Source organism: Schistocerca serialis, chromosome 6 (assembly GCF_023864345.2).
Source record: "Schistocerca serialis cubense isolate TAMUIC-IGC-003099 chromosome 6, iqSchSeri2.2, whole genome shotgun sequence".
Classification (NCBI taxonomy): Eukaryota; Metazoa; Arthropoda; class Insecta; order Orthoptera; family Acrididae; genus Schistocerca; species Schistocerca serialis.
Window position 1 is genome coordinate 531,935,396 of NC_064643.1, and position 20,017 is coordinate 531,955,412.

The following is a 20,017-nucleotide window of genomic DNA, read 5'->3' on the forward strand; positions in this document are numbered from 1 at the left end:
ACTGCTCCATGATCACATCACATATGATGAAGTTCGTAAGTTACATGAAGTATCGACAACAGTAGAGCAGATGCAGCAACAGTAGGGCAGATGCCACAACAGTGGCAAAGACTGGTATTAGTTTGAGAGTAAATAGTTTCTGGCCAGTAGGATGACTTAGGCAACAATGGCTTGACACCCTGCACAAAGATCTCACGATCTCAGTCCTGCACGTTCATTAGGCACAAGATCGGATAAAATTGCAACAGAACACTAAAACAGTGGACCCCGCCAGCAAGAGGGACAGATGGTGAGGGTGAGGAAGAGGAAGAGGAGGAGGAGGAAAAAGAAAAAAAAAAGAAGAAGAACACATTATTTATGCAATTTCTAAAGATGAAATTGTTGACTTGTATAACACGAATGCAACAGCTAAGCTTCTCTAGCTTTGTGTCAAAATAAATGTTATAACATAAAAATCAATGTATACTCCACAAAATTATAAAGGAGGGGTCTCTCTTCCAATAGTGTTTCATCCATCCTTGCGCCACAAAGATTACTTGCGTTTATCATAAATACAACCCAAGGGAAAAAAGGAACTTAAAGTTCAATAACAGTATCTACAATTATACACACAACCAATACCACTTACAGAAAAATGTCACATTAAAAAGAAATAGTCAAGTCATTTATGAGGGGAACAGCTTCTGCAAAGAATGAAATTTATAGCCAGAAGATAACTAATCTTAGGGACAGCGAACACTGTTTGTGAGTGATAAGCAGTCATATATAAGCAGCTAATATAAAATTCTCATCTGCTATGAACCCCTTACACACTACCATACACCTGATGTACAGAATTTTTAATCATTATTATCTGAAACAATTATTACACCATCCAGTGGTTATGTATCACAAAATATGATTAACTTACTTTTGTGTTTCTGTCTGCGTGCACTAAACACAAAGTGGATTGACTCTTGTGCCTGAAGTTTCACTCCTGAAATGAAATAATATTTCACTCAGTTGAATTAACAAATTATTAACAGCTACAATGATGTTAAAACAAATATAAATTGCAAACTATAACTACATACTACCTGTAGGAACAGCTATTTTTCCACATAGCTGCCACGTTTTGCTGACGAGTGAAACCTGAGAGACTGATACCTCTGTCAATATAGGATCGTGTACCTGCAAATTAAGATAAGGGCATATAGAAATTATTCCTTGTTTCAGTATTACATGATAACATATAAAGAGTAGTTTTAGTATTCACAAATGGGTACAAGGAAGATGCTTCCTCAAAGCTTGAGGAACAATGAGGCGTATCTTTGGCAACATCGAGGAAACCTATGTGGCTGAATCTTCAACCACTGAAGACGCTAAATACTTTAATTTGTTTTTGACTCTGATAAATAAATAAAAAGTATGACATATCAAATAGTAATTATTATTGTCTGTTAACAGTTACATGCACAAAAAGACTGTTCATGCACTTGCAGAGTACAGCAAAATGATTACTTGTACACATTTGGCTCTTCTGAGAGAAGTCTCTGGTGTGTGAGAAGTTGTCACAGATCTGTATTTCATATGATATTGAGTTAATTTTATGAAATATAGTAGTACTAGAGGCACTGCCTGACTGCAGCTGGTCAGAGTAAATATTTACTGTTACCTTGTTTTTTGGTTACTATCAAATAAATATTTTGTTTTTGTCACTGTTCCTTTTTTATATTTTATTGGAACACTTGCTTATGTACTTTTAATGTTGGCAATCTGATTCAGACATCACATGCCTATGTGTCACCCTTGAATTAATTTTGTGCCAAAGTACCTACATGTCTACCCTAATTTCCCAACAACAACTGGAAACTGACTATTATTTCGTGGGATCATAAAGGAAGACCAGAAATTCTACATTGCATGTTGCATCTAGTCGAATTTCACGAAGTGTGTGAATTTTCTTTCTATTTTTTTCCTTCTGCTATTGTTGTTCACCTGATTCTCAGTTTTCATATGAACATTCTCAAATTCTTACATCTTCTCTCACATTTTCACATAGTTCTTCACTTCAACCTTCTCTTACACATTTTTCTTTCTTTTTTTTTTTTTTTTCAAATTACAGTATGGCGTCTTTTTTCTTCCTTACTGTTTCTCCATGCCCTCTTATATCTTTTAGATTTTGCATGACACTATGTAAACTCGCTCTTATGATATGGCATTTTAGTGACATATAAACAATATTTATTTGTTGCTAAAATAATATTAATGCATTAGCACAAACCGTTATATACCTTAAAGCGGCAAAATTTGTAGAACATAGGCATTTATGATTTCAGAACATTTCTAAAAGCACCTAGCACATTTGGCTCTCTCCCATACAGCTTTGGTTTCACTGGTACATCTTCAGTCTTGCCCACACATCTCTGTTACCAGCACCCTTCTGTATCCATCACGGGTATCAAACTCTTAGTCCCCTGCCAATATAACAGTATGTAAACATTGTGTCATCTTGCATGTAGGCTCACAAAACCTGACTAGTAGTGAATATTTTGGTAGGTGACTACCTTATGACACATGCAAAGAGTATAAAATGAGATTGTCACTTAGGTGTTTCGCAAACTCTTCCCTTCAAAATGTGCTGCTGCTGTGCCCATGGAGCAACAGTGACTGCTTTAACTGAAGAGTGCACTACTGCAGATCCAAGCATAGACAATGCTGGTGTAAGTCGGTAATCTTTGTGACTATGATGTCACACTGTTTTGCACTGGTGCCAATAATATCATTCCAACAGTTGTGGCATCGCATATGGTTGGTGAACAGCTGTTCAGAATTCATTAATAAAGCAATTAGTGATGAAGCTACTCCTGACCAATAATTACTTGTGCTTTGCACAAAATTTTTCTATATAAATTTATATTACTATGAAAACTAAATTTGAAATTTTTCTTTTTTGTATTGTTTTTATATCCTACCTAAATCTGAACCTCGCTCACTTGGCACATGTCAGGTTATGAGTTGGATTCCTTGGTACATTCAATATTTACAAGCATTGTAGGTCTTTTCATGAAAGAATAATATTTTAGAATGAGAGAGATTACATCTCACTACACACCCAGTCGCATCCCACACAGTCACTGTTACTAAATTTTCTTATTAGCAAAAGGAGACCAAGAGCTATCTGCTATCAAAACTGTGTATATGTGGTAGTGGACAACAGTGAATGCTTACTAACACACACTTAAGGATATTGGAATCTCTACACTGAGAGAGAAGTGTCTTGTAATGAAAAACTAGTACACTACAACATGGTTCTTGTACAAGAAGCCTTGTACGTGACAGAAACCACATTAACTAGAGGGATTATAACAATCGGTTACACTGAGACATGATTGGAAAATTCTTTGAAAAATCTGCAGTGGTACTCTCTGAGACACAGACAACATCACAGATAAATTTAAGAAAAGATGCCTACACTTGTATTGGCACCTATGTGTGATGGATGAAAAAATGTTCACTAAGAAAATATTTATCATAATTAATGCAATTAAATTAAAGACCACTTGGATGAAAGAAACACAAGACAACCAGGAATAACTGAAAATATCAGAAGAAATTAAGGGCAAAAAACAACTCAGAAATAAACATCAGAAACAAGAAATTGAACAAGTATGAAGAAAAGAAACAACAGGCGAAAAAACAGAGAGAAAAAAAAGAAAAAAACACAGTGAATTAATAAAGAGGCTTTTAAAATTGAAGACAAGGAAGTGAACCTGTGACTGGCTCAAGTGCACACACTCTCCTAAGGCAGGATAATCAAAGAGTGAGAGTGAGAGATAGTATTTTTTAATAGGCAATCTGTTAAAGATATTTGCACAAGGCTCTAGAAATCCTTTAAGAATTCTAGAGTAGCAGGCAAAGTCTACATTGATCTTATTTTTGTTTTTTGTATTTTTTTAAGATTGTGATTAATCTGAAATAGGTCTTCAGTATTAATTTCAGATACTGGAGTTCACAGGTTTGACAATTTAATGTATTTTTATATTTGGACAGTTTAAGAGTCACTTATATTTTCTTGAACACAGGAAGAGTTGTTCAGAGAAAGCTACTACTTTCCATATATATGAAGTACACAATAAGGACTCTTACAACACAATTATACTCAAGGTGTCCAGGGAATGAGCAGATGTAGGTGTCCAATAGAGGCGGAACATTATTACTATGGGACCCACCACTAATTAGATTTTTTAATTTATTTTATCACCTTTTTCTAGTAAAATATTGGATGAGTTTTGGAACATGATCTGTTCAGTAATTCAGTGAGTGAAATACATAGGTGACACACACAGGAAACTTTCAAACTAATTTAATGTTGCCATTTACTGCAGAAGATAACATTAAAGAGCACTTCACCAAGGTGTCATGTAACAATATTATGAAAAAGATAGTTGCTACTCACCATATAGCAGAAACACAGTCGCAGATACGCACAACAAAAATACTGTCAGAAAGCGAGCTTTTTGGCCTACATGGCTTTAGTCAGTTCAGGGGGTTGAGTATGTTACATCAGCCTTTCCATGATGACCATTTTTCCTATGAAAGCCTGGGACAACGGGAGAGAGTAGCTGCATACATGTACACCCTGTGATCATGCTGTATGTAGTGTGTGCTCATACAGAGACATGTGTTCAGAAGGGAAGCTATAATGTTAACTTCTTTGCATGTGTATCAACTGCCTGGAGGTTAATCTATACCATATAGTGGTAATATTTTTTTGTACAATTATTTGCAATTCTGTTATACATTTTCATTAACTGATTAGAAAAACTCTTATCACTGAATACTCTACTCGTCTACAGTGGTCTGCATCCATTTGACACGAACACAGAAACTGAAGTATTCGCAAAAGCTCTCCTTACTTGTTAACTTGCTCAATTTTAATAATATCTTCGACTAGGTTTGTGTATGTTTGTAGCTGAGTGGTACAGCACAGATTTGATTCCTTGTATTGCTAGGGATTTTTCCTTGGTGGGAAGACTTGTACAGGGTGTATTCTGCATCATGAGGCCAATTGAGGAGCTACTCGATAGATTAGCAGCAGTTCTAAGGTCAAGAAACCCAACAACAATCGGGAGAGCAGTGTGCTGACGACATGCCCCTTCACACCATGTCCAATGTTGCCACTGGCGGAGGATGACACGGGGGTCAGTTGGGTCTGAGTACAGGGTGTACATAAAGTCTGAGAACACTTTCAATTATTTGTTGCACAAGAACCAAACATTGTACAGATATAATGTATATGTTATTTTGAAGAGAAAGTCTCTCTCTCTCTCTCTCTCTCTCTCTCTCTCTCTCTCTCTCTCTCTCTCTCTCTCTCTCTCCCCCCCCCCCCCCCCCCCCCTTCATGTATATTGCCACAGCCGATAGTCAGCACTAGTCACAAATAGGGCGAGTTCAGGTGCGGATCGAGCTTTCTGTGTGTTGGATTTCGACAAAAACAAATATGCTACAGCTGTTCAACAGATGTTTAGCACCAAGTATGGTAGGAAGCCACCAACAAGGAAGGCCATTTACCACTGGCACAACAAATTCGCTACGACAGGTTGCTTGTGCCCGGCAAAAAGAAGCGGATGTCCCAGTGTGAGTGGAGTGAATGTGGAGTGTGTAAGAGAGACATTCATAAGGAGTCCAAAGAAACTGTTGCGTGGTGCATCCCATGAACTTGAAATGGCTCCAATGGCAGCGTGGAAAGCCTGCGACAGAAGCTGTCTATGAAACCATTCAAATTGGAGCTAGAGCAGAACTACAGTCGACGACGCCATGCTTGGATGGGTATGGCAAGAATTTGATTACCATATTGACATCTGCCGGGTCACTCATGGTTCGCATATCGAATGTTTGTTAAAAAAAAAAAAAACGGCTTTCAGAGTTTCTCTTCAAAATGGCAATATGTATGACATCTGTACAATGTTTACTTCTTGTGCAATAAATAACTGAAAGTGTTCCTGGACTTTACGTAAACCGTGTACTGATCAAATAAAATTTTTCTATAAGATCATTTTAGCAGAAAGCTTTATGTACCTCAGATACATGCCATCCATCATCTGTTCATGTCATGCTGTCTTCAACCCAGAACTTGGTTTCTTCTTTCACCTGCAAACTTTCAGTATCAGGCAATTAGGCATTTTTTGCTACGGGACTTCATACACCTTTTTCAGCATCCAACTGTTAGTGTTTATATACATTGCAGTGCCCAACTGGTGTCTCAGTGTGACTAGCTATCTTACTTGCTACAGTCCAATTTCATTCAATAATGTCAAAAAATCAGATTTTATCTTGTCTATTTTACTTTTTGCAATCCTTTTCACATGTCCTATGGCTTTATTTAGTTTTTTGTCTAACACAATGAACTAATACTGGCATATCAAGTAGGTCATAGGGTAATGTTCTGTTGTCCACACATGATCCTATGGTCATGAAAATGTCATCATCTAGATTTATATGGTAATTTCTGGTCAACACAAAAGGAAATTAAAACAACATGTTGATACCAAAGTTTCCAATTACATTTGATCAGTGTCACACACTGAAAGTGTGACAATGAAAATAGTGAAATATCTGCTTCTAAGTAATAACACTTTTACTATGTAAGATTCAATAATAATTTGAAGCAATCTCACCTGATTAACATTTTTAACTTGTAGTGCCAGATTCAAAACTTGGCTACTCTCGTCAGTGGAGGCTACACAACTGTTTGTTGCCATAGATGTACACTGAACTGAACCCAAAACGGTTATCTCCCATGAATGTCTTACTAATCGATACCTGTAACATGTGGTAATACCAACTTATATTTGGTACAGAAATCACTTTAAATCAAGCTACACATAATGAACATATCTTTATAAATAAAATAAACTATTACTTCTTAAATGAAAAAAGGTAGCAAATGAACTATGTTAACTGCTAAGAAGGAAGGAAGGAAGGAAGGAAGGAAAGAAAGAAGGTAGATTAGGACTTAACATCCTGTTAACTTCATGGTTATTGGAGATGGAGAACAAGCTTGATGTGCTTCAAGAATCGGGAAGGAAATTGGCTATGCCCTTTAAAAGAAATCATTTGACATTTGCCTGGAGGGATTTAGGGATATCACAGAAAACATGAATCAGGATGGTCATATGCAGATACAGACAGACATCCTCCCGAACTGCAATGAATACAAGTCCATTGCTGTGACATAAAATTGCCACAATATTAAGTACGTAGTTACTACTACTGAGATTCAGAAAAATGCTTAGTTAATTGTGTGTGTGTGTGTGTGTGTGTGTGTGTGTGTGTGTGTGTGTGTGTGTGTGTGACGAGGACGCGAGCATGTGTGCATTGGGAGCTTACTGGCACTCAATGACGGGGTTATCAGTGCCTTTTGTTAATGGAAGAACACTTCAATACCGAAGTCTGCCACTAGTCACTACAAATTCATTACGAAATGGTGATTACAGATGAGGATGTAATTTAACTGTGACAGTAACATTGCATTCAAAAGTCCCCAAATAAATGTGACGTTTTAAATGACTACAGCAAAAAGTCTTAAGGATGAGAGACATAATGAAATATTTACATAATTATATAAAAACATATTTTACTGCTGGCAGAAAGTCTATGATTATGTCACAACTTCATATAGACAAGAAAATGGTCATTTAGTACCACAATAAACTAATAGTATTTATTTATTTACATTTCTCCGCACAGAGTCACTGATATGAAGACTTTTGCAAATACCATACTTATGGGCACTAGTCTTAAAAGTAGTAATTGCAATTAATAATATTTATCAAAATTTATTACATCCACACATGTATTAGGATAACAAGAAACATTAATTTTATCACATACTTAATACCACATGCCTAATTTTTATAATAAAAACATTATTATTTATTTATAAAAACATTGGAAACATTATACACATAGTTTGCATATACTTTATGTTAAAACGCATCAGTGGGCTCTGTTTGCTACTTTAAAATGCACTGAGTGGATACAATCATGTTTCAATTAAAAATAGTAAAAAAATTAAAAAAATTAACTTTCATTTAAACAGCCCCTGGTCACAAGTTTCCAGTGGCTCTGGCAGTTTGTTATACCTTTTCATTCCATTAATACACTCATGTTCAGCTAAAACAGAACACTTTGAATGACTAGATATAGGATGTTTAGTATGTTCTGCAGGATTAGCATTTTAGTCACTTTCATGCAGCATGTGTCCTATTGCCTAGTAGGCATAGGATCTGCAATGGCCATGATAACGTGTTCCACGCACGATGGCATTGACATGCACAAAGCACAAATGGTGTCCAGTGATATAGCCATCCATGCTGCATTCACCTGGTTCTGAAGTTCATCTGTGGTGGTTGGCATTGGGTCGTAGCACTGCACCCTCCATTTCACCATCTCCCACACATTTTCGATTTGCGACAAGTCTGGTGATCTGGCAGGACAGGGCAAGATGCTGATACCCTGTGACACAAAGAAGGCATGTGCTCATGCAGCAACATGCAGTTGACCATTGTCTTGCTGAAAAATTGTATCTGGGGTGTTGTGCATAAAGGATATGGCCATGAGTTGCAGGATGTCATTCACGTAGGTCACATTGGTCACAACACCCTGGATATGCACCAACTGTGATTTGTGGTTACACCCAATAGCATGCCACACCATCAGGCCTTGATTTGGCACTGTATGTCTTGTGCAAATGCAGTTACAGTGAACCCGCTCCCCCTGTTTGTGGCGAACCAAAATGCAGCCATCATTTTCAAACAAACAAAACCTGGATTGATTCAAAAACACTGTCTGATACCATTCCTGTCCCTGGTGATGTCATTCCATACTCCACTACTGTCAGGCATGTTTCTGCACATTAGTCAAACGTAAGTGGAGAAGCGGACGATGCGCAAGTAAGCAATGTTGTAATAAATGGTGACATACTACCACCCCTGATAGTGTACAATGTGTTCCACTGTTGCACCAGAGCCAAGGAGGACGCAGATCTGTCCTGCAATACCATTTGCACCAGATGTCGATCTTCTTGGCGGGTGTTCCGAGTGGTGCGACTTGATGCATCTTGTCGTATTCTATGGCCTTCAGTGAACCATTCTGCACATACTCGTTGCACAGCCGAAACACTTTGTCCCACACAAGCAGCAATTTCCTGGATGGATGGAACACATTCTCTCATGCCAATAATGCATCCTCTTTGAAACTCACTGATTTGATGATACGGTGCGCGCATATATCTGTGAAGCATCATGCATATCTGCTGAAGTCACACTGGTCTGTTACCTTCCGTTTATTCCGACAACAGGAGCCACAGGCACATTTTACCATCAGATGGTGTTACGCTGCAATCTTTATGTTGTCCTTGAACTGTGGGCCGACTTGGTTCAAATGCTAATCGTTTCTGCAGAACATAGTAATGTACACATCCAGTGAATATGAATGTCCTGTCTCCAGTCATTCAAGATGTTCTGTTTTTTTTCTGAAGATGAGTGTACATAGGCTCCCATCAATCATTTTTAATTTTGTTCTTTGTCTGAAGTACTTGAATTTTGTGTTTTGGTCATGTATATCAATACATTTACTTAGTTAAGGTTGCAAAAAAGTAATTAACTCATAGGTGCATGAAGAATAGAATGTGGAGTATCTGTGCTGTACAAAAGCTTCATGACAAGATTCTCTAGAGCCTAGTCTGCGTTCAATCCTGAGTGTTCCTTTTTTTGTAACAGCAATATTCTGTTCTGCACCAGAATTCTGTATTTCTGCACAGTAGCTACTGTAGGTATAGATTGTCCCACAATATACAGTTTTCAATGTGTGCTTGGGCACCTGGCTAAGAAGTTACATATCATTACTGATTTTATACTGCACAACACTAATATGTTTAACCATCAGAGGTCCGAGTCCAGATTGACACCAAAGACTTTACAGCTGTCTGCTTCATCTGCCATTATTCCATGGACATCGTTTGTGCACGAGTGATGTAAGCTTCTGGTTGCAAATATTAGCTTCTAGGATTTACTTTCATTGATCTTAGTCTCTTATCATGGGAAGATGTACTTAATTCTAATAGCACCAGCTGATAAAAATTCACACTTGAGTTGAAGGGATGCATAATGTCATTAACACATCCCAGGAAAACGAAAGGACCAAGCACTGAGCCCTGAGGAATTCTTTGTATCACTGCTTCACTAGAGGATTTGAAAGTTACTACCTTATTATCACTGCTTCACTGGAGGATTTGAAAGTTACTAACTTATTATCAATTTGATATCTAAGTTTAATATAATGTTTCAGATTCATCAGTTACTTGGCTAGAAGTATCACTGACACATTATTGATACCATATGGCCTCATTTTCCTTAGAATAAGCCAATGTTTTACATAATTAAAAGATTTTCTCAGGTCAAGAAATATTACAACAATATGTGTACTCTGTTCTCTACAACAGTATGCTTCATGGAAGAATATGGTAATATCAGTGGTTGCACTTGGCTATTTCTTCTATCAATACTGAAATTCAGTAAGCATTTTGTGTCTAGAGAGGAAGGCAGCAAGCTGAGATAGGATACTATTATTTTACTGAAGGTGGGATTAGTGACATTGTTCTATAATTTGAAACTTTCTCCTTGCTTCCCTTTTCATGCATCTTACTTATTTTTAAGACATTTAGATATAAGTTTTCTCTAATACTGCTGTTCATAGGATAGATTTTGATAAATTGCCACTAAATTATGAATGCTGTTTGTCAGTATTGAACTCCTGGGCTATATATGCTGGAGGGATTCTGATGAAAACTCGATTGTAAAGTACAGCCGAAAATTTTACATGTATAATTTGTTTCTGATGTAACATAACAAACACTTTTGATTGCAACATAAGATTGCTCTATTCATATTAGCAATTTACTTATATATAGCTCTCATTGTGAAATTCAAATTTTCACTTTTGGTTTCCGTTTTAGAAATTATGCTACCACCACAAACATTTATTGAATGTCAAACCCACCTCTTATCCACAGGGGCATAGTAAGTTATGTGGGAATAGTTTCCATGAATTGACCCTGCCAAGCCTGGTGGAGAGAAACGTTCACCTTAATTTTTATACCCTTTCTTTAAAGCTTTGACGCAAATTATGTATTTTGATTGAAGCATGGGGTCAAAATATCTTGACTGTAACTAGTTTTGCTTAAAAGACAGTGTTTTAATTACTATCAATTAATTAAACCATCAGTAAGAATAGATTGATAATTCCTGTAATACTTTGCCTGGACTAAATTCAACTTCAGTTTTGTAATCCTCTGATAAAACAGAATTGTTTGATGCATATCACAATATGAGGGGGGGAGTGGAGTGGACGAAAAGATTCTAGCCTAACAAATAAAGAATGACAGAAATTTCATAATACCAATTTATTTTTCAATACACTTGCAGGCACACTCAGATAACTTCTATAAACTAATCAAATAAAAGGTCTTTGATTTCGAGTCCAACCAAGCATTCACAGCATCAATCACTGAATCATCATTGTCAAATCATCTTTATTTAGGTATGGGAAAAGAAAAAAGTCTGATGGAGCCAAATCTGGAGAACATGACAGATGACAACGATTTGAACCCATGGTCATGCAGAGTTTCAAGTGTTGCGAGGGCTTGGTGCACCGGTGCGTTGTCCTGATGCAAAAGAGCTCCATGCACCAATTTTCTGTGCCATTTTTTCTTTCTCTCTTCTCCCAAATGGCGCAGGAGGATGCAACAGTATGATGCATTGAGAGATATGCCCTTTTGCAAGTAATCCACAATAATTACCCTTTTTGCATCCCGGAAGACCAATGCTATCACGTTACCAGCTGATTTTTGCACCCGGAATTTTTACGGGTTAGGGGATGAAGGTGGTTTTCAGTTTTGTGACTTGTTTTGTCTCAGGATCAAAGTGGTGAATCCACGTTTTGTCCGTTGTCACATACCTTGCAAGAAAGCTGTCTTCATCCACTTAAAATTGGCAGACAATTTCTTCACAACACCGCAAACACTCCCGTGTCTGATTTGCATTCAAGTCTTTCGGGACCCACTGAGATGAAACTTTCCACATTCCCAAAATATCCACAACACTGTCATGAGCACACCCATGGGAGATTCCAAATGTGGTTCCAATGTGCTGCAACATTGTTCGATGACCCTCTAAAATCGTATCGTGAATTGCAGTCACTGTTTTATCATTGGCAACAGTGACAGGCCTTCCACTCCTTGGTGCATCTTCCTCACTTGTTCTTCCATGTTGAACACCCAGTTTTTCACTGTTGCATAAGGCGCAGCACTGTCCTTAAGCGTATTCCGCATGTCCCCTGCAATTTCCTTTGGTGTCATTCCCTTCAAATGAAGATACTCAATAAGAGCATGGTTCCCGATTCTCTTGATATTCACCATTTTGCTTACACTGTGGTATACAAAGCATCCTAGAGGCAAAAGTAACACAGATGGAGCCATCAAATTTGACTTGCACACCCACAAAGGGTCACCACAAATGTAGCTGGCGGTGTTTGTGCGAGACATTACGGTAACTAAGGCTCTTTTCAACTGCCCCAAGTAATATTGTCTGATTTTTATCTTCACATTTTTCTAGCAATTTTTGTTTTTGTATATTTTCAGACCTTCCACCCCGCTTTTTAATTCAGTTCAATCAAAATATTATAAACATGATTTGCATGTATACAGAACCAGCAATTTTTGAGATGTTACCAAGAGTCAGTTGGATGGGCTTAATTCCTTTTTAGAAACCATCAGCAAAATTAGAATTATATGAATCTTAATTTGAATCAGAAGACCACTGTAATTCTGATGTAAAACTCAAATTATGCCTGAACAATTTCATCACAAGTCACCATGTCAAAAGCACACCCGTCAGCTGGAGACAGCAGTTTTGGCACAATATGAGTAGCAACCAAACATTTTGACAGCTACAGATGTGCATATTTTCAGGATAGCACAATATTTTCATCATCTTTTTTGCTTGGTATGAAAGTTGCAACACTGATTGCAGCAATATATTTAACTATATCTTATTTGTATTGCTAGTTTTGCTTGGGAACCAACCACAACTAACATTCCAAAGTTAAATGAAGCTGTGGACCTGCAACCCTCGAGGAAAATTGACCCAACCAAGAAAAGATTATCCACAGGAGTTGCAGAATTGGGATTTTACATTATTAGCGAGGCCTTGTAGTAATGCTGTGTCAAATTAATGTAGCTGGACCTGAAAGTAAGGGGTTCAGTTATTTCATTTGCACATTTCTTTACCATCATACTTGAGATACCATCCATCCAGCTGAGTATTTGCTCTAATTTTTGCGTTGCTTGAGCCTGACACAATGTGTGATTTTATATGGTCTCAGCCTGCAAGTCTATAATGGGGCTGATTGGTCATAAGCAGAGATCAAGTACTTATTGATCAAATTACATATTCCATTTGCACCTTTTACTAAGTTGTCCTCAAGCCTAATGTTGGCTGGTTTACTGCACATCTTACTGATAGTTATTCAGTGTTTATTGATTAGTCTCCAGGATGTCTTACTTATGTTTGGATGCACTATGGCATCGTTGTTTTGGCTGTAGGGCTAAATAGTGGCCCAACCAACCGGTTAGCCTGCTTAGTTTATAATAAAATGCACAAATGATACCTCCTATGCTGGGATGCCAATGACTGCATTTGTAGGTCAAGTAATACAGAAAATCTTTTAAACACACTGTATGCCAAGACAAGACTCATGAAAAAATGAATAAGACTCTTAATGACTAGTCACTAAGGGCTAGCACAGTGACCATCCCAGCATAACTCACAGAGTAAAGATTAACAAATAAATTGCTATACTAGGAGTAAACAGTATTGAGTTAATAGATAAAACACAGTACTCCTGGCAGCTGGCATGGAACTAATTTTACATAACGAAATCTAACACTTGTGGCATGATACTTGTGTGAAACACTTGCGCACTACAGTGTACAGAACAGCTGGGTTGCTAAAACAGCCCCCTTGGCAGAGTGCCACCCAGGAAGCCACGAAGTGTGCGAGGAACTGGGCTTGTCGACCAGATCTCATGGGGCGCTGGTCCCCTGGATCTGAGGTGGCCATTGCTGGTGTCATAGTTGCTGTTGCTGGACCAGGTGTTGAGAGAGGTTGCATCTGTCAAGTCTCAGTGGGGCGTGGCTCATTGAAGACATATGTCAGGATGAACCTGTCTATTATGATGGCAATGTGTTTGCCATTGACTAGAATGTTCAATGGTGCAAATGTTCAGTGGGGTGTGGCTTACTGAAGACATATGCCAGGATGAACTTGTCTATTATGATGGCAATGTGTTTGCCATTGACCAGAATGTTCCATGATGCGGCCTTGTGTATGGTTGTTGCAGGGCTGGTTTGACACCATCAGTATGCAACATCTGAGTGTGCACATACTGTGATCTTTGTGGACAAACGTGGTGACAGTTCCCTGTCTGGATGCCTGTGGTGGTCAGATCTTTTTGACATGATCTCTAAGGTAACCAATGAAGGTAGATGGCTCTGTATCAGGCTGCAAAGCCACATCTACAAATTCACCAGGTAATATTAGTGATTCTCCGTACACCATTCCTGCAGAGGAACCAGTTTGTATACATTCTGTAGGCTAGGTACAACCACTGGCAGAGTTCCTGTCCACCCAGTGGTGTGGCACATTAGAGCTGCTTTTAGTGTTCTGTGCCAACACCATATCATTACATTGCTGGCCTGGTGGTGGCTGGTTGTTTTGTGATGAGTCATGCTACAGAATGCTGCGATTTTAATGAACAATTCTGCTTTGAACTGCTTGCCACAATCTGCTGTAATATGCTGAGGACCGCTGATACATGATAACCAGTTCAGCATACAGGCATGTGCCAAAGTTTCCACATAGATTTGTCCACAGTTGCTACTTCTGGCCAATGTATGAACAGGTCAGTCATTGCCAGCAGGTACTGTTGACCATTTGATGATAGTAGGGGCTCATGATGTCCATGTGCATGTGAGTGAAACGTGGTAGTGTTGGGAAAGTTGCTGATCAGCGCATGTATATGCCTGCTAACCTCGTAACGCTGACACTGTACACAACATCATGTGCACTCATGGCAGTCTTTCTTCATTCCTGGACACAAGAAGTGATCTGTGATGAGGCATAACATAGATTACACACCAAGGTGACACAGGTTGTGGAAATATTCAAAGGCCTTCTTCCAAAATCCTGCTGGTAAAAATTGCTACGGCTTTACTGTTGACACGCACAGTATAACTAGATGCCTGTGCCAGGAATGTTGACTAACTGCAACTCTAATGATGATGATATTGTTTCCCGCAACAGCTCTTGCAGTTCCTGGTCAGTACGTTGTGCTTCTGTAATGTGTATGGTGGAGACACTGCTGACCCAGGAGGGACAGTCTGCTACTACATTCTCAATCCTGGATGTGTTGAATGTTGATGCTAAATTGTGTAATAAACATAAGCTGGTTACGCTGCCACAGCGAACAGTTGATGTTTTGCCAAAATCCATGTGAGAGCCACTTGTAGTCGGTAAAGATTGTGAACTCTAAAGTATTTGATTGCCTCGTATATCACTAACAGTTCATGGTCATAAGTGGTACACTTTTCTTGATATGTTGACAGTTTCTGCGAGAAAATGCTAGAGGCTGCCACACATCATTGTTGTGTTGCTGCAACACAACATCTACGGCAGTCTGGCTCGCATCTTCCACCAATGCTCTGTCCAAGTTACTGCTGCATTCCTTTTACATTTTGGATCTGTGAACACAGCTGTCAATGATTCTTGAATTTCTGCTACTCGTGGTAGATGCCGATGAAACAAAATTAGAATCCCTAGCAATTCTTGCAGCTCCATAACTGTGGGGATCTTCAAAATGGCTTCCACTTTGTAGGTAGTGGTAAGGAGAGGAAAAAATCAATTTCTGGCTGACCAAAAATACATTTTGCTGTGTACAGAACAACACCATATTTGTTCAGCCATTTTAAAACTTCTGACTGACAATGTTGTTCCGTTGAGGCTAGAATACCAGTATGTCATCAAGGTAAGCAAAACAGAGTGGCATGTCTCACAACATGGAATTGATAAATCTTAGCCATGTCTGCACTGCACTCCTGAGGCTAAACATCAGGAATTTGCTTTCAAACAGACCAAATGGTGTAATTATGATCATCTTCAGGATGTCTTCCTTAGCAAATGGTATCTGCATATATGCCTTTGCACAGTCCAACACACTGTACAGGCAGGCACCACTCAACTCAAAGTTGTAACTGCGGAGTAGCAGCACTGGATAATAATCTGGCACTGTACAGGTGTTAAGCACTCTATAGTCACTGCAAGGGCACCATGAACCTTACTTCCTTGGTACTAGATGCAGCAATGACGACCAAGGACAACTGGATGGTCACATGATGCCCTCTTGAATCATGCTGTCAAATTCTGTCTTTGCAACTGCTAAGTGATCTGGAGTTAACCCTCACAGCCTACACCCCAGTGGGGATCCCTCAGGAAAATTTACATAGTGCTTGGTGTTAGGCTTCACATTTTTAGGCATACCAGAGGGTCTTGCAAGTGCAGGAAAACATTGTCAAAGTAGGTGCAGTGTGCTCCCCAGCTGTGGCTTTAATCATTTTGTCAAATTGTGTCAACGCCTGGTGCTGGAAGAACACAGCCGTTAGTCCGGTGGTTCAGTTGACCAAGGTATGTTTTGGTGATATCAGGCAGAAGGTTGTAATATGCCAGGAAGTCCGCTCTAATTATTAGCTCTGTGACATCTGCGATTGTGAAGTTCCACACAAATGTTCACTATAGGTCTTGGTCCAGCTCAAATCGGTGTGTGCCATATGTCACAATTGTTAGTGGCAGCTAGAAAGAAAGACATACACAGCCTACAATAATGTAGCACTGTTCATGGGAAGATACACTCATTGGTACCAGTGTCAACTAGGCATTTATGACCTTTTCAGCGATCACTCACAAACAGATGCTGTGACTCAGACCAGCAATTGGATGAAGCATCTACATCCAACTGGCAGTGGCATTTGGGAATGCACAGAGTCTGGTGCAGCAATGTGCTCGATTGCCAAAATCAGCTATGGTACCAACACACATCCTGCTGCATTTCCATCCGAAGAGTCTACGATATACTGCATGAACACTTCAGGAATCTGCATTGGCCATGCCTGCTGTTGGTGATATGGCGAGATAACAGCTGCCTGATCTGTGTCAGCACACCCATCTTTGCTGTCAGAACATTTTAGTCAGCGTGTAATACTGTGGCAGACGCCCTTCACACTAAACAGTTGTTACACTGATAAGCAGGGGTGATACAGTGTCTTGCACCTAGTCTGCTAGCTCTGCCACTGTGTCTAAAAGGCATTTCAGATTGCAATGCACTGATTGCTTTAATGACAGGTGCCAACCGACTATTCCAGATAGTTCTTAGCAGGCTATCTGCTACTGTGCCAGCATTGATCTTGCTTTGCAAGTGCTGCAAGGAATGGGATAGTTTGCAATCCCTCGAGTTGTCCTGTGTCAGGATATGGCAGAGGAGTGATTCTTGTGAAGCAGATACACAAAGCATTATCTCTGCTTTGAGACGGTTATACAAACCACACTCTGGGAGTGAATTTAACACATCTTTCACTTCAGCCACGTACCGAAGGTCAAGTTGGCTCACAACCAATGTGAACATGGTGGCATCAGTAGTTATTCCTCAATGAAAGAATCTGGCTTCAACTTGAGCAAACCAAGAAATTGGGTTGTGAGGCCAAAAGGATGGTTATCATACAGCGAGCCTGAACACAGCATGGTTAGTCATTGCTAAATTTCCCATCATGATGCAGTAGTACTTCCTCCAATTTCTGTCAGGATGGTGTAAACCATGTCGGGGGGGCACCAATTTGGCTGCAGAGCCAAATACTGGCCCATCTGATTGGTTAGCCAGCTTAGTTTATGGTAAATAACACGCAAATGATATCTCCTTTGCTACAATGACAATAACATTACTCGTTCACAGGTCAAGTAATACAGAATGTCTTTTAGACGCAGTGTACGCCAAGACAAGACTCTTGAGACAACAGCAAGTGAGACTCTTGTTAACTGGTTGCTGTGGACTGAGCACAATCAAAGAACTCAGCATAGATAAACATAAACATATACATTGCTATAAGCTAAGAGTAAACAGCACAGAAGTAATAGACAAAATGCAATGCTCCTGGCAACCAGCATGGAACTAATTTGAGTGTGTGAAATCTAATGTTCACAGCACAACATACATGTGAAAAGCTGGTGCAAACAATGTACAGTACTGCTAGCCGCGGTTGCTACACTGTTTGTCTGTTTCCTTAAATGTAAGAGGTCTGTCTTAAATTTTTTTTTTAGCTTGATTGTTCTTTTCTTAAATATATTAGCTTTGTTTTTTGACCCTTTCCTTATTTTTGTTATTCTGTTCTCAACATTCCATTGTTGGTTGCTTTGTTTCTTAACAGACAAGATCACAATGTTATGCCTTTTCTTAATTAGGCTAGGTGGAAGTTTCAGTTTAGTACCACCCTCACTGTCAAAGTGTGTTAGTTCCCAGGCTATTCATTTTATGAAACAGTAGTAGCCAAAATAGCAGAACACAGTTCTATAATATTAATCCCATTTGCTTCCAGACCCTGTACCCTGACAAATGGAGTCCAACTTCTCCTCTGCTAGCTCATTTTTGAAGGTGCTGATGTTGGCACCAATCAGAATCTGTTTGTACTCAACCTTTCAGTTGTTGAGAAAGGAGAGCTTCAGTATTCTAACAACTGACAATAATGATTATTTTACTTGTGTCTGACTATGTTACTCCAGTGTCAGAGCTTACTACATTTGTGATATGTTCAGGAGACACCGGAAGGTTTGGATTGGTTATATAATGGTAAGAAAGAGATTTTGATACTAAATTTTGAATTGTAAAACATTATCAGGGGCAAGTGTGGGTTCTGATGATAGTCTGTTGATTATAGACTGTCAGTTAAAACTGAAGAAATTGCAAAAAGGTAGAAAATTAAGGAGATGAGACTTGAATAAGTTGAAAGAACCAGAGGTTGCCGAGAGTTTCAGAGGGAACATTACACAATCATTGACAAGAACAAGGCAAAGGAATAGAGTAGAAGAAGAATCAGTAACTTTAAGATATGAAATAGTGAAGGCAGCAGAGGATCAAACAGGTAGAAAGACGAGGGCTAGTAGAAAACGTTCGATAACACAAGAGATATGGAATTTAATTGATGAAAGGAGAAAATATAAAAATGCAATAAATGAAGCAGGCAACAGGGAATACGAACTTCTAAAACTGATATTTACAGGAAGTGCAAAATGGCTAACTTTGTAGCTGTAGTGGGCTATTAAAACAACATAATGTGCAAGTAGTAAGGTGCACTACTCTGGAAATTCCAAGAAAATCAAAAGAGAAGTTTTACACATCTATCACGTGGCTTAATCAAACCATGGAAAATCCAGGATGGGATGTAACAATATTATGAAAATGATAGTTGTTAATTACCACACAATGGAGATGATGAGTCTCAGATAGGCACAACAAAAAAGACTGTTACAAAATAGACAGCACCTCCCCCCCCCCCCCCCACAGAGACACACACACACACACACACACACACACACACACACACACACACACAGTCTCTAGCAGCTGAAGCCTATTTGGTGACAGTCTTTTTGTTGTGCCTATCTGCGACTCGGCATCTCCACTATATGGTGAGTTACAACCATCCTTTTCATAACAGTATTATGTGGTTTATGTATTTGTGTGTAGGTGCTGGACACTTAGAGTTTATGGTGGTCAAGTGATTAGCATTTGAGCCTCGCAAGAATAACTTGTATGAGGTGATGGTTAGACTCCCACTCAAACATTAATTAATAATTATTAATATTTTTTCATCACT

General features: G+C 38.9%; 1 protein-coding gene across 3 annotated transcripts in view; it reads right to left on the reverse strand.

Annotated features, from left to right (window-relative positions):
• The window catches only part of LOC126484560 (trafficking protein particle complex subunit 8), a 271,243-nt gene that overhangs the window by 57,083 nt on the left and 194,143 nt on the right, over positions 1 to 20,017 (reverse strand). For all 3 annotated transcript variants that reach the window (XM_050108120.1, XM_050108119.1, XM_050108121.1), the window contains 3 exons: positions 6,660 to 6,804; positions 1,077 to 1,170; positions 911 to 976 (listed from right to left, as the gene is read on the reverse strand). In XM_050108120.1, the coding sequence (XP_049964077.1) occupies positions 911 to 976; positions 1,077 to 1,170; positions 6,660 to 6,804 (305 nt within the window). The remainder of the gene's footprint in view (positions 1 to 910; positions 977 to 1,076; positions 1,171 to 6,659; positions 6,805 to 20,017) is intronic.